The 21,123-nt window shown below is 42.3% G+C and overlaps 3 protein-coding genes across 7 annotated transcripts in view; 2 read left to right on the top strand and 1 right to left on the bottom strand.

The window, feature by feature from the left end:
• Positions 1 to 468: 468 nt before the first annotated feature.
• cd59 (CD59 molecule (CD59 blood group)) lies at positions 469 to 13,610 on the bottom strand. 5 transcript variants are annotated; one of them, XM_056588024.1, is made up of 6 exons: positions 13,154 to 13,173; positions 6,733 to 6,815; positions 5,846 to 5,909; positions 4,271 to 4,372; positions 3,222 to 3,295; positions 469 to 1,727 (listed from the first exon to the last, which is right to left on the bottom strand). In XM_056588024.1, the coding sequence occupies exons 3-6, from the start codon at positions 5,898 to 5,900 to the stop codon at positions 1,605 to 1,607; spliced, it is 354 nt and encodes a 117-aa protein (XP_056443999.1). In that variant the 5' UTR covers positions 5,901 to 5,909; positions 6,733 to 6,815; positions 13,154 to 13,173; the 3' UTR covers positions 469 to 1,604. The 5 variants fall into 5 exon arrangements, with proteins under 5 accessions (XP_056443999.1, XP_056443997.1, XP_056443998.1 ...); XM_056588022.1 differs by lacking the exon at positions 6,733 to 6,815 and having other exon boundaries at positions 5,846 to 5,930; positions 13,154 to 13,610; XM_056588023.1 differs by lacking the exon at positions 6,733 to 6,815 and having other exon boundaries at positions 13,154 to 13,606.
• Positions 9,607 to 20,125, top strand: psmc3 (proteasome 26S subunit, ATPase 3). The gene is made up of 12 exons (XM_056588017.1): positions 9,607 to 9,716; positions 10,657 to 10,737; positions 11,560 to 11,685; positions 11,903 to 12,007; positions 12,529 to 12,591; positions 13,644 to 13,781; positions 14,044 to 14,187; positions 14,558 to 14,706; positions 14,846 to 14,942; positions 16,242 to 16,387; positions 17,951 to 18,032; positions 18,463 to 20,125. Exons 1-12 carry the CDS (start codon positions 9,675 to 9,677, stop codon positions 18,571 to 18,573), a joined length of 1,284 nt encoding a protein of 427 aa, XP_056443992.1. The 5' UTR covers positions 9,607 to 9,674; the 3' UTR covers positions 18,574 to 20,125.
• An 861-nt stretch (positions 20,126 to 20,986) lies between these two features.
• Positions 20,987 to 21,123, top strand: part of vps16 (VPS16 core subunit of CORVET and HOPS complexes) — a 15,685-nt gene continuing 15,548 nt past the window's right edge. The window contains exon 1 of the mRNA XM_056588000.1: positions 20,987 to 21,123. This exon is cut by the window's right edge and continues 26 nt beyond it. Coding sequence (XP_056443975.1) covers positions 21,100 to 21,123 — 24 coding nt within the window. The 5' untranslated portion in view covers positions 20,987 to 21,099.

The following is a 21,123-nucleotide window of genomic DNA, read 5'->3' as shown; positions in this document are numbered from 1 at the left end:
CACTTAAAGACGCCTACAGTTATGGGGGGGGGGGGGGGCCTCACTAACCACCACCAGTATGTAGCACCCATTTGGGTGATGCACGGCAGCCAATCGGCGCCAGAACGCTCACCACACACCAGCTTGAGGTGGAGAGTGAGGGTTGAGGTGGAGAGAGGGAAAAGAACATTTAAACACTATCGACCATAATTAAACACTAACGATCACATTTAAACACTATCGACCACAGTCCACATGCAAACAATATCGACCATATTTAAACACTATGGACCACATGTAAACCCTATCGACCACATGTAAACACTATCGCCCACACTAAAACACTATGGACCACATGTAAACCCTATCGACCACATGACTCTAGGTGTAGGGGGTCCTACTCTAGGTGTATGGGGTCCTACTCTAGGTTTAGGGGGTCTGGGTGATTCTTAACATGTATCATGTATCATAATAATCCAAAATAATAATCCAAAGCAGTCCTGTTTGATACATTATTAATCTTTATTATCATAACAAGCCCTAATTTAAACAGTGCATACATCTTAATGTTGATAACTGGCCTTCTGTAACACAATACTTATCTTAGTAATCATAAAAAAACAATTGTATAATTTCATGGTGACTGAAACCAGCTCCTCAAACTGGTTTATGGGGACTGAAAGCAGCTCCTCAAACTGGTTCATGGGGACAAAAACCAGCCCCTCAAACTGGTTCATGGGGACTGAAACCAGCTCCTCAAACTGGTGCCCAGATGATATTTCCACTTTGTTATGACAGAACAAACGGTTACCAGTTGCACTTAACGGAAATGTTTATTATGCTGTTATCAATAATGGTGCTTTGTGTTACAGTTCCACACGTTCTCCATCCTCCCTTTATCAATAGAGACCATGGATTAAATCAATACATTTTTCAATCAATACTTTCAGGACCTCCGAGACCTGCACACAGGGTGAGGGTGAAGCGGTTAGAGCACTCAGTACAACTTGGTGTTAGCATGGATCTTATGTCCGCTGCATGTCTTTATGGGTCAGGGCTAGCTCAGCACTCGGGTTAGCATCACCGTAGGTCAAGGCTTACCCTTGGTTAGCCTCCTCTAAGGTTGAGCCTCCCCCCAAGGTAAGGCTTACCCTAACCCTTAGCCTCACCCCAAGTCAAGACTTACCCTAACCCTTAGCCTCACCCCAAGTCAAGGCTTTACCCCCTAGGGTAAGGCAAGCCTAACCCTAGCCCTTAGTTAGCCCCCCCCTAGGGTAAGGCAAGGCTAACCCTAGCCCTTAGTTAGCCTGCCCCTAGGGTAAGGCAAGGCTAACCCTAGCCCTTAGTTAGCCTGCCCCTAGGATAAGGTAAGACTAACCCTAGCCCTTAGTTAGCCTGCCCCTAGGATAAGGTAAGACTAGCCCTTAGTTAGCCTGCCCCTAGGATAAGGTAAGGCTAACCCTAGCCCTTAGTTAGCCTGCCCTAGGTGTGATATTGCTGTATTTCTATTGGTTAGCTGTGCATTTGAATGGTTTCATACTGGTGTGTGTTTGTGTAAATGTGTGTGGATGTGTGTTTGTGTGAATGTGTGTCTGTACTGGTATTTGTTTGTGTCGTTTAATCTCTCAGTGCATACACCACCAGATCACAGCCAGAGAGGCCAATAAACCAATCAGAGAGCTCGCTGAAGAGGAGGGGGCGGAGTTGCACAAATCAGAGTTGCAGCACTTGAAGGTGAAACTGGAAACCTTGAACACAAAATCAGCTTAATCAATACTTATATAATACATAAATATATGTATATATATAATAAATACATACATATATAATAAATACATATATAGTAAATAAATATATAATATATAATAAACATATATAATATATATAATTAATACAAATAATATGTCTTAATGCTTTATAGATGTGTCTTAATGCTTTATAGATGTGTCTTTATAGATGTGTATGCATGCTTTATAGATGTGTATGCATGCTTTATAGATGTGTCTTAATGCTTTATAGAGTGTTATTAATGCTATAAGTGTCTTCATGCTTTATAGATGTGTCTTAATACTTTATAGATGTGTATTCATGCTTTATAGATGTGTCTTAATGCTTTATAGATGTGTCTTTATAGATGTGTCTTCATGCTTTATAGATGTGTCTTAATGCTTTATAGATGTGTCTTCATGCTTTATAGATGTGTCTTAATGCTTTATAGATGTGTCTTAATGCTTTATAGATGTGTATTCATGCTTTATAGATGTGTCTTAATGCTTTATAGATGTGTCTTTATAGATGTGTCTTCATGCTTTATAGATGTGTCTTAATGCTTTATAGATGTGTCTTCATGCTTTATAGATGTGTCTTAATGCTTTATAGATGTGTCTTAATGCTTTATAGATGTGTCTTTATAGATGTGTCTTCATGCTTTATAGATATGTCTTAATGCTTTATAGATGTGTCTTTATAGATGTGTCTTCATGCTTTATAGATGTGTCTTAATGCTTTATAGATGTGTCTTCATGCTTTATAGATGTGTCTTCATGCTTTATAGATGTGTCTTCATGCTTTATAGATGTGTCTTCATGCTTTATAGATGTGTCTTCATGCTTTATAGATGTGTCTTCATGCTTTATAGATGTGTCTTCATGCTTTATAGATGTGTCTTCATGCTTTATAGATGTGTCTTCATGCTTTATAGATGTGTCTTCATGCTTTATAGATGTGTCTTCATGCTTTATAGATGTGTCTTCATGCTTTATAGATGTGTCTTAATGCTTTATAGATGTGTCTTCATGCTTTATAGATGTGTCTTCATGCTTTATAGATGTGTCTTCATGCTTTATAGATGTGTCTTCATGCTTTATAGATGTGTCTTAATGCTTTATAGATGTGTCTTAATGCTTTATAGATGTGTCTTAATGCTTTATAGATGTGTCTTCATGCTTTATAGATGTGTCTTCATGCTTTATAGATGTGTCTTCATGCTTTATAGATGTGTCTTCATGCTTTATAGATGTGTCTTAATGCTTTATAGATGTGTCTTAATGCTTTATAGAGTACATTAATGAGGCTTTATAGATGTGTCTTCATGCTTTATAGAGTATATTAATGAGTCTTTATACATGTGTCTTAATGCTTTATAGAGTATATTAATGAGGCTTTATACATGTGTCTTAATGCTTTATAGAGTACATTAATGAGGCTTTATACATGTGTCTTAGTGTTAGGGCCACACTGACCTGAGGGAACATCTGTCCCAGCCGACTGTATTCACAGTCTGAGTACTTGAGACATTGCCGGTACGTCTGACCCCCTTAAGAAGATAAGATTATAATATCACATAATAATGAACACATAATCCATAATAACACATAATATAATAATGCAGAACATGTACAAATATGACAACCAATATGATGACCCGTGATAATAACCCTAACCCTGTAACCAAGGCAGCATTAATGCCCGGGCGTGCCTGGGCTGAAGCCGAGGGGCTACGACCATCAGGGGCTAGCCTGAGCTGCAGTAGTATTTATCTTTTTATTCTGAATCATGATAGGTCCTCCGATGGGCGTAGGCCCAAAACAACGTGTTATTTTGTTTGGGGCCTACAAAGATCAGAGGCCTATCATGAGGCAGGAAAATACAAATAAAAATCACAATGCTTTGTAATTTGTTGAATTTTCTGTCCATCAATTGATGCGAATTTTTTGGCGTGAAGGTTGCCGTGGCCAAAGTGTCAAAAAAAAGAGAAAAAGTTCGAGAGTGGCGCGCAAAAACGAAGACTACGAAGGGAGAATGAGATCGAGATGAAGAATTATTGAAAAAAAATCCCGAAACTGACTGGATATTTTATACCTGTAAATGAAGAAGGCATGTCGAGCTCATCAACGAGTGGCAACGGTGTATAATAAACGATATTCATATAGCTGTATAATAGCACATATTATACTAATAGATGATATAATAATACATAACACTAGTATAATATAATGTTAAAGCCACAAGCACCATTTATCGGCGCCAAGCCTTTTAAAGATGTTACGACGGATAACCCTTAACTTTTAGTTAAGGTTTGATTAGCTGACCATGTGTCAAAGGGTTAAGGACTTATGCCTGTTCTAAGTTGACTTTGATTTAATCTTTAACAGGCACGAGTACGTTTTCAACGAGTACTGAATATAATGACACGTAATATAAGAATATGGAAAGGCTTCCAATATAGTAAATAATCAGAACCAATTACAATGGATTTACCGGTACTCCAACTAGACAGACAGACAGATACCTCTCTCGGTGAGGGTGAGACAGGCGTCGTCATAGCTACAGTCTCGTTGTTTAGAGCAGCTGGCTGTGTAGTCCTTACAGCTGTAGCAGCGAATAGCTGAACCTGAAAACACACAAATACTATCAATACACTTATATTATTACTACAGTCATACTATCAATACACTTATATTATTACTACAGTCATACTATCAATACTTCTATTATTACTACAGTCATACTATCAATACACTTCTATTATTACTACAGTCATACTATCAATACACTTCTATTATTACTACAGTTATACTATCAATACACTTCTATTATTACTACAGTCATACTATCAATACACTTCTATTATTACTACAGTCATACTATCAATACACTTCTATTATTACTACAGTTATACTATCAATACACTTCTATTATTACTACAGTCATACTATCAATACACTTCTATTATTTCTACAGTTATACTATCAATACACTTCTATTATTACTACAGTTATACTATCAATACACTTCTATTATTACTACAGTCATACTATCAATACACTTCTATTATTACTACAGTCATACTATCAATACACTTCTATTATTACTACAGTCATACTATCAATACACTTCTATTATTACTACAGTTATACTATCAATACACTTCTATTATTACTACAGTTATACTATCAATACACTTCTATTATTACTACAGTCATACTATCAATACACTTCTATTATTACTACAGTCATACTATCAATACACTTCTATTATTACTACAGTTATACTATCAATACACTTCTATTATTACTACAGTTATACTATCAATACACTTCTATTATTACTACAGTCATACTATCAATACACTTCTATTATTACTACAGTTATACTATCAATACTTATATTATTACTAGTCATACTATCAATACACTTCTGTTAGAACTACATTATTACTACGGTTATACTATCAAAACTTTACTATATATAACATACTCTACAAAATCTAAAATACTATACTAAATCTTATTTACTATACTAAATCAAATTAACTCTCCTACTCTACTATTCTAACCCTACTATACTAATCGAACAAACTATACCAACCACTCTATACTATTCTAACATACTATACTAACCCTACTATACTAATCTAACGTACTACACTAACTATACTAACCTACTATACTAACCCTAACCCTACTATACTAACCTACTATACTAACCTTAACCCTACTATACTAATCTAACGTACTACACTAACTATACTATACTAACCTACTATATTAACCCTACTATACTAACCTTAATCCTACTATACTAATCTGACGTACTACACTAACTATACTATCCTACTATCCTAACCTAACGTACTACACTAACTATACTAACCTACTATACTAACCCTAACCCTGCTATACTAATCTAACGTACTACACTAACCCTACTATACTTATCTACCGTACTATACCATCCCTAACCCTACAATGCTAACCCTACTATACTAGTCTAACGTACTATACTAACCCTACTATACTAATCTGACCTACCATACTAACCCTAGCCCTACTATACTAACCCTACTATACTCATCTGACCTACCCAGTCCAGCCAGAGTGCAGCTGATCAGCAGAAAGATCCCGACCGTGCGATTCATCTTCACACACTGAATAGAGGAACACACACACTACACACATCAGGTAACACACACTGAATAGAGGAACACACACACTACACACATCAGGTAACACACACTGAATAGAGGAACACACACTACACACATCAGGTAACACACACTGAATAGAGGAACACACACACTACACACATCAGGTAACACACACTGAATAGAGGAACACACACTACACACATCAGGTAACACACTGAATAGAGGAACACACAGTACACACATCAGGTAACACACACTGAATAGAGGAACACACACTTCAGCAAACCCACACACTACACATCAGGTAACACACACACTACACATCAGCCAACACACACACACACCACTACTATTACGGCAATATCCAGCATTTAAGCGAGGAGCCATTCTCCACCTCGCCCTCTGGCCTCGGACACACCTCGCCCCCTGGCCAGACACACCTCGCCCCCTGGCCAGACACACCTCGCCCTCTGGCTCAGACACACCTCGCCCCCTGGCCAGACACACCTCGCCCTCTGGCCAGACACACCTCGCCCCCTGGCCAGACACACCTCGCCCCCTGGCCAGACACACCTCGCCCCCTGGCCTCGGACACACCTCGCCCTCTGGCTCAGACACACCTCGCCCCCTGGCCAGACACACCTCGCCCTCTGGCCTCGGACACACCTCGCCCTCTGGCCAGACACACCTCGCCCTCTGGCCAGACACACCTCGCCCTCTGGCCAGACACACCTCGCCCTCTGGCCAGACACACCTCGCCCTCTGGCCTCGGACACACCTCACACTCAGGCTGCTGTCGGTTGAGATGTTAGTAAGAACTCACCAACAGACGGAGAGAGGGCAGAGAACTGGAGCCTGAGGGAACGACAGTCCTCACTGACAGTAGTCCTCACTGCCCATCCACCCCTACACACAGGAGCAGGGGGGACGGGGAGGGGGGAGGGGGGGGGGGAGGGAGGGGAGAGGGGGGGAGAGGGGGTGGGAGGAGCATAAAGAGAGCGAGCAAGGGTGTCCAAGAACCTGACCAATGAACACTCCTTGGTGACCATCGACCTCTCCACAGTAAAACCCTGACCCTTACCCTAACCTTGACCCTAACCCTCACCCTGACCCTCACCCTGACCCTAACCCTGACCCGTGTGTTTCGTGCACGTGTGTTTGTGTGTTTGTGTGTGTACGTGTGTGTGTGTGTGTGTGTGTGTGTACGTGTGTGTGTTTGTGTGTTTGGTGTACGTGTGTTTGTGTGTGTTTAGTGTGTGTTTGTTTGTGTGTGTACGCGTTTGTGTGTGTATGTGTACGTGTGTGTGTACGAGTGTGTGTGTGTGTGTGTATGCGCGTGTGTGTGTCTTCATGATAACCTTGTTAGAAGGGTTCACTGATCTGAGGAGGACAATGTCCTCGATGATGTCATAGGCTCCTCCCACCCTGTCCTCAGCAGGGTCGCCACGACAACAGAACCTCAGTCTCCGCTCATCAGATAGAGGAGGGGGCGGAGTCAGAGACAGAGGAGACGAGAGGAACAACAGAGAGCTCTGAACCGCTGGAACAAAGAACAGAGAGCAGCCAACCACTAGTCAACCCTAACCCTGATAACTAACCCTAACCCAACAACTAGTCACTAACCCTAACTCTAACAATTAACTTCTGGTTCTATCATGTTTTAGGTGGTGTAGTTCTGGTTCTATCCTGTTTTAGGTGGTGTAGTTCTGGTTCTATCCTGTTTTAGGTGGTGTAGTTCTGGTTCCATCATGTTTTAGGGGGTGTAGAGGGTGTAGTTCTGGTTCTGTCAGGTTTAAGGTGCAGTAGTCCTGGTTCTATCATGTTTTAGGTGGTGTAGTTCTGGTTCTATCATGTTTAAGGTGGTGTAGAGGGTGTAGTTCTGGTTCTATCATGTTTAAGGGTGGTGTAGAGGGTGTAGTTCTGGTTCTATCATGTTTTAGGTGATGTAGAGGGTGTAGTTCTGGTTCTGTCCTGTTTTAGGTGGTGTATTTCTGGTTCTGTCATGTTTTAGGTGGTGTAGAGGGTGTAGTTCTGGTTCTATCATGTTTAAAGGTGGTGTAGAGGGTGTAGTTCTGGTTCTATCATGTTGTAGGTGATGTAGAGGGTGTAGTTCTGGTTCTATCATGTTTAAGGGTGGTGTAGAGGGTGTAGTTCTGGTTCTATCATGTTTAAGGGTGGTGTAGAGGGTGTAGTTCTGGTTCTATCATGTTTTAGGTGATGTAGAGGGTGTAGTTCTGGTTCTATCCTGTTTTAGGTGGTGTATTTCTGGTTCTGTCATGTTTTAGGTGGTGTAGAGGGTGTAGTTCTGGTTCTATCATGTTTAAGGGTGGTGTAGAGGGTGTAGTTCTGGTTCTATCATGTTGTAGGTGATGTAGAGGGTGTAGTTCTGGTTCTATCATGTTTAAGGGTGGTGTAGAGGGTGTAGTTCTGGTTCTATCATGTTTAAGGGTGGTGTAGAGGGTGTAGTTCTGGTTCTATCATGTTTAAGGGTGGTGTAGAGGGTGTAGTTCTGGTTCTATCATGTTTTAGGTGATGTAGAGGGTGTAGTTCTGGTTCTGTCATGTTTTAGGTGGTGTAGAGGGTGTAGTTCTGGTTCTATCCTGTTTTAGATGGTGTATTTCTGGTTCTGTCATGTTTTAGGTGGTGTAGTTCTGGTTCTATCCTGTTTTAGGTGGTGTATTTCTGGTTCTGTCATGTTTTAGGTGGTGTAGTTCTGGTTCTATCATGTTTTAGGTGATGTAGAGGGTGTAGTTCTGGTTCTATCCTGTTTTAGATGGTGTATTTCTGGTTCTGTCATGTTTTAGGTGGTGTAGTTCTGGTTCTGTCATGTTTTAGGTGGTGTAGTTCTGGTTCTATCATGTTTTAGGTGATGCAGAGGGTGTAGTTCTGGTTCTATCCTGTTTTAGGTGGTGTAGTTCAGGTTCTATCCTGTTTTAGGTGGTGTAGTTCTAGTTCTATCATGTTTTAGGTGGTGTATTTCTGGTTCTGTCATGTTTAGGTGGTGTAGAGGGCGTAGTTCTGGTTCTATGCTTAGTTTCATCTTAGATTGACAAACACCACTGTGATCGATCAGTTGAATGTTCACACTGGGAACGGACTGTGAATGTTCAGAACAGGAACCAATGAGACAGCTGTCACATGTTCTCCACCAGGGCTCTGGTCGCAGCCAAAGGTTTCTAGAGACAGTCAAGATGGCGGGCCTGGAGCCTGCTTCAAGTGGGAGCCTCCCCAGACGCAAACAAGGCCTCAAAAAGGCCACAAGCAAGTACAATAAGGCACACATCACTTGAGGACGGACACTAGGCTCCCTATTTGGGATTTTAGTGTATAAATGGCTAAACTTTATTTGTATGTATTTTCATTTTTTGGGAACTTCATAAAACAGTTTAGAAATCATTGCCATGGTTACATGACCTGTTGAGCCAAAAATGGCTGCTCCCCCTGCTGGCTATTTGCCGCAAGCGACACTTCTGCATTATTAGCTGAAAACTGTGGGGATGTTACATTTATTTTTGCTGTTTGGGTTTCTCATTTTTTTTCAAATTGTAGGTGGTGTAGAGGGTGTAGTTCTGGTTGTATCATGTTTTAGGTGGTGTAGTTCTGGTTCTATCCTGTTTTAGGTGGTGTATAGGGTGTGGTTCTAGTTCTATCGTGTTTTTGGTGGTGTATAGTGTGTAATACTGGTTCCGGCCGCTAGTTTCGCTGCCGGACGCGGAGGTGGATTTCATCCCTCAAAGAAAAAACGAAGGAGAGAATTAAAGCAAGATGGCGTCTCTCCATGACAAGTCGGTTTGGGACGAAGTAGAGGTAGGATTAAACTAATAACCCAAATATCATCGAATCTTAGCAAACATCATACCACTGTCTTTATTAACCCGAACTAACCCTGATTATTAGACATAACGAGATTGAAGTAAGATAAAACTAATAACCCTAAATATCTTATAACCATTATTACACATCATTACTACTGTCTTTATTATCCCTAACTAAAGATAATACTATATATCTTAAATACATCATCATCTCATCTTATTAGACATCACAATACTGTCTTTATTAACCCTAACTAACCCTGCTTATAACGAGGGGGAGGGAAGATAATACGATATATATATTATATATCATGTAACCATAACATCATATTGCCTTTACTAAATATAACCAACTGAAGGTAAAACATAAATGTTGTTCCTAATTATAGGGTGAGGGGTTATAATTCTGAAACAGCATTAATGATGATCGGATTAAAGAGTTATCATTCTTAAACATCATTAATGATATGATTAAAGAGTTATGATTCTTAAACGTCATTAATGATCACATTAAAGTTATTATTTTTAAACATCATTAATGATCAGATTAAAGAGTTATCATTCTTAAACGTCATTAAGACCAATAAAGTAACGTAAGTCCTTAAGTTGCTTAAAAAGCTCTCTTTTTATATTTCACGTCAAGTTAAACCATCAACGTAACATTCATAATATGAATTTATTAGATGAATCTGGAAGTATCAGTTGTTTTTAGATGAGTTGGGGCTTTACCCTATTTCATTTTATTATTTTATACAGTGTTTTTGACCACATTCGTGGTTATATTTGTAACATTTGTAAAATTGTTTCATTTGTTTTATTATGGTATAGTTGAGAATGTTTTTAAGATGTATTGTATACAACTGTTATGACAGGATTTATCTTGTTCTATTTAATATTGTTACATATGTCTAATATTACTTTCTGTGCTCCAGGATGGAATAGGAGAGGATGTTTTGAAAATGTCGACTGAAGAAGTCGTTCAGCGATCGCGTTTGCTGGACAGCGAGATAAAGGTTTCTAATCTCTTAAATACTTGTTCTATCTATCTACATGCAACATTGTTTGATTACTAATAACTATTTCGACTTAAAGGTATGTTTACATATACTCTCTATTTAAACCTGATGGTTCGTGGGTTTTCTGATGTTTTCTCCATCATAATATCTCCTCTAAATATGAACTGATGGATAGATAGTATTACACTAGACCTCTTTCTTAGAGTTCTGCTGAAATAATATACACTATTAGTATATGCTACACATGAATCTCCTTAGATGACGCAATTTGATTAGTTCGCTATCTCGGGATATAATATCCCATGATTGAGATCTCAAACTCGGGATATTGTTTTCATCGTCGTCTCGTCACGCTACTGAAACCAAATAAACAGCTAATAAAAACAAAATAGATCCCGGCAAAAAGTGTTATCTTGTTTATTTTTGGAGTGTTCACGTGTAGTATATACTAAAACAATAATTCACCTCAGGCTCCGTGAATAGTGGGGAACGGCCCCGAGACCGTCGGCCCCACTATTCACACAGCCGTCGCAGATTAATTGTTAAGTATGGACAGTTTGGACACGCATGTTGTCATGGGATTCCAATCTTATTAGAACAAATTTAGGAATATATGGATTATATTTATGCAAGTCCCTAGATGCCATTAGACCCACCACAGCTTTAGTGTGAGTAGAGAGGCACTCAGAAACACTGGTTGTGTTTTAAGTGTGATGATGTGTGTTTAATGCGTGATAACGTGTGTTTAACGTGTGATAACGTGCGCTTAACGTGTGAGACGCGTGTTTTATGTGTGATAACGTGTGTTCCTGGTTCCAGATCATGAAGAGTGAGGTACTTAGAGTGACTTATGAGCTCCAGGCCATGAAGGACAAAATCAAAGAAAACACAGAAAAGATCAAAGTGAACAAGACGCTGCCCTACCTGGTGTCCAACGTCATTGAGGTAAACTAACTATAACTAGTACTAACCTGTACTTACTATCCCCTAACAAATACTATAACTAACCTGTAATATACATGTTAACTACACCCTACCTTACACATGTGACCTCCACCCTAACCTCCACATGTTAACTAGACCCTAACCTACACATGTGACCTCCACCCTAACCTCCACATGTTAACTATACCCTAACCTACCCGTGTGACCTCCTAACTAGCTGTTGGACGTGGACCCTAACGACATGGAGGAGGACGGGGCCAACATCGACCTGGACGCCCAGAGGAAAGGGAAGTGTGCAGTCATCAAGACCTCCACCCGCCAGGTAGCATTACACTATTAACTAGCATCCTACCGAAACACCGCTACACTGTTAGCTTCCTGGTAAAACACTGCTACGCTGTTAGCCTCTGTTAGCATCCTGGTAAAACGGTGCTACACTGTTAGCCTAGGTTAGCTTCCTGGTAAAACACTGCTACACCGTTAGCCTCTGTTAGCATCCTATTAAAACACTGCTACGCTGTTAGCCTCTGTTAGCATCCTGGTAAAACACTACTACACTGTTAGCATCGTGGTAAAACACTGCTATCCTGGTAAAGTAGCACTATGCTACCACTGTGTTAGCGTCATGGTAAAGTAGCACTATGCTACCACTGTGTTAGCGTCATGGTAAAGTAGCACTATGCTACCACTGTGTTAGCGTAATGGTAAAGTAGCACTACGCTACCACTGTGTTAGCATCATGGTAAAGTAGCACTGTGCTACCACTGTGTTAGCGTCATGGTAAAGTAGCACTACGCTACCAGTCTTAGCGCCATGGTAAGTTTAACTTCCTGTCTGTTTCAGACCTACTTCCTGCCTGTTATCGGTCTGGTCGACGCAGAGAAACTGAAACCAGGAGATCTGGTGGTAAGATATGAACATGTAACAATCACCCTGATTCTCTTTCAAGTAGATTATCACTTTTTTGTTCGGAAACTACATAATATACTTAAGTTACGTATGTACACTCATCTTCCTCCCAAAATACACCAATCAATCACAGTCCCATCAGCAATCAAGTATATTCCAAAGAAAACAACCTATAAACAAACTTTTTGTTTCTCAAAAGCTTTTGTATTAATTTGATAATGTATCAGTAACTTCAAACCAAACACAGCTTTCATGCACCATACGTTGTTTCCCTTTACCCTTCCCCCAAGTCTCAGAGTCCAGCACCCAAAACCCCAAAAGTCCAAAAACACCAAAAAGTATTCCGCCAAAAACACGCAAAAATAGTCCACTAGCAATGCATTGCACAAAAACAGTAGAAAAATTGAGGGATCTCACTGGCAAAGCAGGCTCAAACAAACATACTCCACCAAGATTTTCTCCATTAAGTAAGTACTTTTACTCCAAGGTCGATCTCTTAAGGTTTGTCTGGTTAGCGTGGGGTTTTATGATTCCAGCATCACTGCATTCCCAAACTCACCATCCACCTCTCCTGGTCCACACCAAACATTTCTCCTTTGCTCACCTGCTTCCTGGTTCCTGTCCGTGACTCCTCCCCTTGGCCTCTGAGGTCACCGTGCTTAAAGTCCCAGTAACCCTTTTGTCATAACGGCAAATAAAACTGTAGCCTGCATTATAGGGCTTTTAGACATCGGCAAACACACACAAAACCAATTAACAAGTAGCCCAAAACATTATTAACCTAGCAAGGATTTAAAACATTATGCTAACTGGGCACTTTCATTTGCATACAATTTGTACCAATATTCAAATACTTATAAAGTTATGTGGCTGTGTCACAAATATGTTAACTATGATCTCTATGAGTGGTTAGTTAACCCTAACACTAAGATATGAACATGTTAACTATGATCTCTGAGTGGTTAGTTAACCCTAACACTAACATATTTACCTATGATCCCTATGAGTGGTTAGATATGAACATGTTAACTGATCCCTGTGACCGTCAGGGCGTGAACAAAGACTCGTACCTGGTCCTGGAGACGCTGCCCACTGAGTACGACTCCCGGGTCAAAGCCATGGAGGTGGACGAGAGGCCCACGGAGCAGTACAGCGACATAGGGGGCCTGGACAAGCAGATACAGGAGGTAGGGCTGTCCGCCTGTCTAATGATGAACCCTAACCAATAAGGACATGTTCCCTGACCCTTGACCCTGACCCCTGACCTTAACACTCATCCTGACCCCGACCCTGACCTTCACCCTCATCCTGACCCCGACCCTCACCCTGACCCCTGACCTTTACCCTCATCCTGACCCTGACCTTTGACCCTGAGCCCCGACCCTTGACCATGACCCTCACCCGACCCTGACCCTAACTAACCCGTACGTTGGTCTCCTGGTGCTGTAGCTGGTCGAGGCCATCGTTCTGCCCATGAACCATAAGGAGAAGTTTGAGAACTTGGGGATCCAGCCACCCAAAGGAGTCCTGATGTACGGACCCCCAGGCACGGGGAAGACCCTGCTGGCCAGAGCCTGCGCTGCGCAGACCAAGGTACCCCGACCTGTGACCTCTGGACCCTATGCATGACCTCTGTCCCCTAACCAAGGGGGTTCCAGATAGTTGGCTTTTATCTACTAGTCTACATGTCTCTGGTTGGCTAGGCTAAGCTAGTCCACGTGTCTCTGGTTGGCTAGGCTAAGCTAGTCCACATGTCTGGTTGGCTAGGCTAAGTTAGTCTACGTGTCTCTGGTTGGCTAGGCTAAGCTAGTCTACATGTCTGGTTGGCTAGGCTAAGCTAGTCCACATGTCTCTGGTTGGCTAGGCTAAGCTAGTCTACATGTCTCTGGTTGGCTAGGCTAAGCTAGTCTACATGTCTCTGGTTGGCTAGGCTAAGCTAGTCTACGTGTCTCTGGTTGGCTAGGCTACGTTCCTGAAGCTAGCTGGTCCTCAGCTAGTGCAGATGTTTATTGGAGACGGAGCCAAGCTGGTGAGGGACGCCTTCGCTCTGGCTAAGGAGAAAGCTCCGTCCATCATCTTCATCGACGAGCTGGACGCCATCGGCACCAAAAGGTAACCCTAACCTCGACCCTAACCCTTTATATTAAACACTTTACTAACCCTTTATATTAAACTATAAACACTATACTAACCCTTTATATTAAACACTATAAACACTGTACTAACCCTTTGTATGAACACTCTCCTGTAGGTTCGACAGTGAGAAGGCTGGAGACCGAGAGGTTCAGAGGACGATGCTGGAACTCCTCAACCAGCTGGATGGATTCCAGCCCAACATGCAGGTCAAGGTGAGGCTTAACCAACTAACTTACTAACTATAACTATTGTTATTGATATGACGACCAATATGCAGGTCAAGGTTCATCAGTTATATTAATACCATATCTCTATGAGTCTGATATCTACCACCATATCTCTGAGTCTGATATCTACCACCATATCTCTATGAGTCTGATATCTACCACCATATCTCTATGAGTCTAATATCTACCACCATATCTCTATGAGTCTGATATCTACCACCATATCTCTATGAGTCTGATATCTACCACCATATCTCTATGAGTCTAATATCTACCACCATATCTCTATGAGTGATATCTACCACCATATCTCTATGAGTCTAATATCTACCACCATATCTCTATGAGTCTAATATCTACCACCATATCTCTATGAGTCTAATATCTACCACCATATCTCTATGAGTCTGATATCTACCACCATATCTCTATGAGTCTAATATCTACCACCATATCTCTATGAGTCTGATATCTACCACCATATCTCTATGAGTCTAATATCTACCACCATATCTCTATGAGTGATATCTACCACCATATCTCTATGAGTCTGATATCTACCACCATATCTCTATGAGTCTAATATCTACCACCATATCTCTATGAGTGATATCTACCACCATATCTCTATGAGTCTAATATCTACCACCATATCTCTGAGTCTGATATCTACCACCATATCTCTATGAGTCTAATATCTACCACCATATCTCTATGAGTCTGATATCTACCACCATATCTCTATGAGTCTGATATCTACCACCATATCTCTATGAGTCTAATATCTACCACCATATCTCTATGAGTCTGATATCTACCACCATATCTCTATGAGTGTAATATCTACCACCGTATCTCTATGAGTCTAATATCTATTTGGTTGCCTAGCGATGACTTGGCGCTGGTGTGGTGGTTGCCTAGCGATGACTTAGCGCTGGTGTGGTGGTTGCCTAGCGATGACTTAGCGCTGGTGTGGTGGTTGCCTAGCGATGACTTGGCGCTGATGTGGTGGTTGCCTAGCGATGACTTAGCGCTGGTGTGGTGGTTGCCTAGCGATGACTTAGCGCTGGTGTGGTGGTTGCCTAGCGATGACTTGGCGCTGGTGTGGTGGTTGCCTAGCGATGACTTAGCGCTGGTGTGGTGGTTGCCTAGCGATGACTTAGCGCTGGTGTGGTGGTTGCCTAGCGATGACTTGGCGCTGGTGTGGTGGTTGCCTAGCGATGACTTAGCGCTGGTGTGGTGGTTGCCTAGCGATGACTTAGCGCTAGTGTGGTGGTTGCCTAGGTGATCGCAGCGACCAATCGCGTGGACATCCTGGACCCGGCGCTGCTGCGATCCGGACGCCTCGACCGCAAGATCGAGTTCCCCGCGCCCAACGAGGAGGCCCGCGCCCGCATCATGCAGATCCACTCCAGGAAGATGAACGTCAGGTAACCAGCACTAACCAGCACTAACCAGCAGCACTAACCACAGCACTAACCACAGCACTAACCAGCAGCACTAACCAGCAGCACTTACCAGCAGCACTAACCAGCAGCACTAACCACTAGCACTAACCAGCACTAACCAGCAGCACTCACCAGCAGCACTCACCAGCAGCACTCACCAGCAGCACTAACCACTGGTACTAATCAGCAGCACTAACCAGCAGCACTAACCACTAGCACTAACCACTAGCACTAACCACTAGCACTAACCACTAGCCACTAGCACTAACCACTAGCACTAACCACTAGCACTAACCATTAGCACTAACCACTAGCACTAACCACCAGTACTAACCACTAGCACCAGTACTAACCACTAGCACTAGCACTAACCACTAGCACTAACCACCAGTACTTACCACCAGTACTTACCACTAGCACCAACCACTAGCACCAACCACTAGCACCAACCACTAGCACTAACCATTAGCACTAACCACTAGCACTAACCACTAGCACTAACCACTAGCACTAACCACTAGCACTAACCACTAGCACTAACCACTAGCACCAACCACTAGCACCAACCACTAGCACCAACCATTAGCACCAACCACTAGCACCAACCACTAGCACCAACCACTAGCACCAACCACTAGCACCAACCACTAGCACCAACCATTAGCACTAACCACTAGCACTAACCACTAGCACTAACCACTAGCACTAACCACGAGCACTAACCACTAGCACTAACCACCAGTACTTACCACCAGTACTTACCACTAGCACCAACCACTAGCACCAACCACTAGCACTAACCATTAGCACTAACCACTAGCACTAACCATTAGCACTAACCACTAGCACTAACCACTAGCACTAACCACTAGCACTAACCACTAGCACTAACCATTAGCACTAACCACTAGCACTAACCACTAGCACTAACCACTAGCACTAACCACTAGCACTAACCATTAGCACTAACCACTAGCACTAACCACTAGCACTAATCAGCAGCACTCACCAGCAGCACTCACCAGCAGCACTCACTAATACTAGCCATTGTATTTATTGATCTGTTGTTTATTGATCCGCTGTTTATTGATCCGTTGTTTATTGATCCGTTGTTTATCGATCCGTTGTGTTTATTGATCCGTTGTTTATTGATCCGTTGTTTATCAATCCGTTGTGTTTATCGATCTGTTGTTTATTGATCTGTTGTTTATCGATCTGTTGTTTATCGACCTGTTGTTTATTGATCTGTTGTGTTTATTGATCCATTGTTTTTATCGATCGGTTGTTTATCGATCTGTTGTTTATTGATCTGTTGTTTATCGATCCGTTGTGTTTATTGATCTGTTGTGTTTATTGATCCATTGTGTTTATCGATCTGTTGTGTTTATTGATCTGTTGTGTATCGATCCGTTGTGTTTATTGATCTGTTGTGTTAATTGATCCATTGTGTTTATCGATCTGTTGTGTTTATTGATCTGTTGTGTTTATTGATCCATTGTTTTTATCGATCGGTTGTTTATCGATCTGTTGTTTATTGATCCACAGTCCGGATGTGAACTATGAGGAGTTGGCTCGCTGCACCGACGACTTCAATGGAGCCCAGTGTAAAGCTGTGTGTGTGGAGGCGGTGAGCACCTAGCCTACCTAACCCTAATCCTAACCCTACCTAACCCTAACCCTACCTAACCCTAACCCCATCCCTACCTAACCCTAATCCTTACCCTACCTAACCCGAACCCTACCTGACCCCAACCCTACCTGACCCTACCTAACCCTTACCCTACCCCTACCTAACCCGAACCCTACCTAACCCTTACCCTACCTAACCCGAACCCTACCTGACCCTTACCCTACCTAACCCGAACCCTACCTGACCCTACCTAACCCTTACCCGAACCCTACCTGACCCTACCTAACCCTTACCCTACCTGACCCCTACCCTAACCAGAACTAACCCTACCTAGCCCTAGCTCTAACCGACCCGTACCTTTAGCTGTCTATATATATATATATTTGTGTGTGTCAGTCCGTAACAACCGTGTGATTCCCTCGGTCAGGGGATGATCGCGTTGCGGCGCGGAGCCACGGAGCTCAACCACGAGGACTATATGGAGGGCATCCTGGAGGTCCAGGCCAAGAAGAAGGCCAACCTGCAGTACTACGCCTGAGGACTACATGGAGGGGATCCTGGAGGTCCAGGCCAAGAAGAAGGCCAACCTGCAGTACTACGCCTGAGACTACAGGCCTCACTGGGATTAAAGGGCTTTTCTATGAAACGCGTCACTTCATTACTTTACGTACTTAGTTGTACCGGTTATCGGGTGGATACCCTGACACCTTCAACCAGGACGTGAACAGTACATAAAGGCTGAGAGTTAAGGTTAGCCTAAACTAGAGCCTGACCGATAAAGAATTGTTAAGGCCGATACCGATACGAATATTTCGTGATTTAAAAATCTGATATGCCGATATATATATATAAAAAAAAAATCCAGAAACGCGCAACAAAACAAACACATTTCCCTAACATTGGTTACTTGTAGTTATCCTTTAAATCCTTTTCACTCTCAGCTAACACGTAACAACAGCAAAACTGGACACGGTAGTCATGAATTAAGTCATGCTTATCGACTTTAGAGAATTGATGGGGATGTTCTTTTAATTGTTATTCAAGCAATGTATGTCTCGTGACAGTTGCCAACTTACCATGAACACACTTGCACACATGAACAACACCGATGATCTCCGTCGATCTCCGTCATTCACTCTGCCTAACTCTGGCTGAATCAGCGGGTTTGGGGCGTTAGAGCGCCCCAAACCCGGGGGCTAAATGAATATATTTTTTTATATATTCATTTATCGGCCATTCTAAATGCCGATACCGAATAGTTTGAAAAATGGCTAATATCGGCCGATATCGGGCTCTAGCCTAAACCCCCGGGTTAGGGTTGGACTAACGCTGCCCCGGGTAGGGACGGGATTGGGCCTTTACCCCCGGGTTAGGGTTGGACTAATAATCCCTTTGTTCTACCAAAACCTCCACCTAAACCCTACCCCTACCCCTTACCCCTCGACCCTACCCCTACGAAATGGGACAACCCTCCAAGACCCAGTTACAGTACCTCATTAGCAGTCGCTGACGGGGTTTTGATCTGTATTTCCATATAATTTGTTTTATCTTTTGATGCAACATCTGTCTCTGGAATTGTACTGTATAGTTTGAATGTCTTAGGAATGCAACCTTACCCACATGGAAAAGCACGGTATGATTAGATAAGATTATGATTCATGCTCACAATCTGTGAGAAAATGCAGTGTTGCACTTTATTTTGGATCAAACATACAAGATCAACATAATATATAAAACCAGAATAAACATAGAACTTGAGGTAGTATGCCATCCATGTAAAACATAAATATCATATCATACAAACAAGAACCAGCGCTATGATGTAACTAATTTTGCACATTAGAAAAAGGCATCAACCAGCACATTTTATCAGTACCTTGGTGGGTTTAACCATCAGTGGATGGTTAATCTTCCCATCTTCCTGGGGGCTGGGGGGCTTGGAGCTACCAATGCAGAAGAGGTTTTTGAGGTGGCGGGATGGGCTCTGTTGGCAGCGGCCTCAATAGAGTGGCGAAGTCACGCCCCTTACGGTAGAGCCCATGGGACCTATGAGATCGAAAAATGTGAATGGGTTTCAATGGAGAGAAATGTATTATTTTCCTGGATTACACACATGTTTGTGGATTTAAATGATAATTTTTCATGCAAAGAAAATTCGCGAAGAAGTTTGATAATGTTAGGTTTTGTGTGAGCTACAGCTACAGCTCCTCGTTGCTCTCGACGCGAATGTATATACGTCACCACCCGCACTTGGAACTCTGGTACAGACATGGCGAACTTCACCGCTTTTTTCCAAGGGGAGGATAAAAGCATCGAAAGCGGTTGAAAACCATTATAAATCGGGGCATGTGGAGTTTTAGTTATGCCGATGGGGAGATTGTCGGTCTCGTCCACGCCAGTCGCAGGGAGCGTGACGTCACGTACGAGACATGCAGCCTTTAACTGAACAATTGAATAATAAACGGTCAAACTCTTGAAATGAAAATTATCATTTAAATCCTCAAACAATATATGTGTAATCCGGGGCATATAAAGACTGACCGGAAAATAATTACTATCTCTCCATTGAAACATTGAAACCCATTGGCTCTACCGGAAGAGGCCACTATATCCTATGATGGGGATCTCAAAGCGTGACGCCCGGCTCGTCTCGTCTCGTAATAAAAACAAATAAACCGCAAATTAAAACAAATTAAAACAAATACATCCCGGCAAAAGGTGTTACCTTGATTATTTTTGGAGTGTTCATGTGTAGTATAAACAATTATTCACCTCAGCCTATTATTAGATATTGCCCACTATTCAATTCAATAATTGTTAAATATCCCGAGATAGTGCACCAATCAAATTGCGCCATCTTAGGAGGTTAACCCGTTGCATATAGGCCACTAATATATTATATTATGTTACCAATGAGGCTGCAGAAGCCTCCGGAGGGTCCGCCCCTCTACGAACCACCGAAGAAGAAACCCGGACGTGGGGCAGCAGTCAGACGCTGGCCGACAGAACAACAACAACAACATCCTCCTCCTACTCAGACTCGGAGGAAGACTCCGCGGGCAGTATGGCCTTCATCACGGCCAACTGG

This window comes from Gadus chalcogrammus, chromosome 4 (genome assembly GCF_026213295.1).
Source record: "Gadus chalcogrammus isolate NIFS_2021 chromosome 4, NIFS_Gcha_1.0, whole genome shotgun sequence".
Taxonomy (NCBI): domain Eukaryota; kingdom Metazoa; phylum Chordata; class Actinopteri; order Gadiformes; family Gadidae; genus Gadus; species Gadus chalcogrammus.
This window is presented reverse-complemented; position numbering and strand designations above follow the sequence as displayed.

Excerpts from the sequence above, each read along its gene's own strand:
- psmc3 (XM_056588017.1), top strand. The coding sequence starts at position 9,675 with ATGGCGTCTCTCCATGACAAGTCGGTTTGGGACGAAGTAGAG. Across the intron at positions 13,782-14,043 it reads TGGACAAGCAGATACAGGAG|CTGGTCGAGGCCATCGTTCT; the intron begins GTAGGGCTGTCC and ends CTGGTGCTGTAG. Across the intron at positions 14,188-14,557 it reads CCTGCGCTGCGCAGACCAAG|GCTACGTTCCTGAAGCTAGC; the intron begins GTACCCCGACCT and ends CTGGTTGGCTAG.
- cd59 (XM_056588022.1), bottom strand. The coding sequence starts at position 13,183 with ATGTTTGGTGTGGACCAGGAGAGGTGGATG. Across the intron at positions 4,373-5,845 it reads CTGCACTCTGGCTGGACTGG|GTTCAGCTATTCGCTGCTAC; the intron begins GTAGGTCAGATG and ends GTGTGTTTTCAG. Across the intron at positions 1,728-3,221 it reads TGGGACAGATGTTCCCTCAG|GTTTCCAGTTTCACCTTCAA; the intron begins GTCAGTGTGGCC and ends TTTGTGTTCAAG.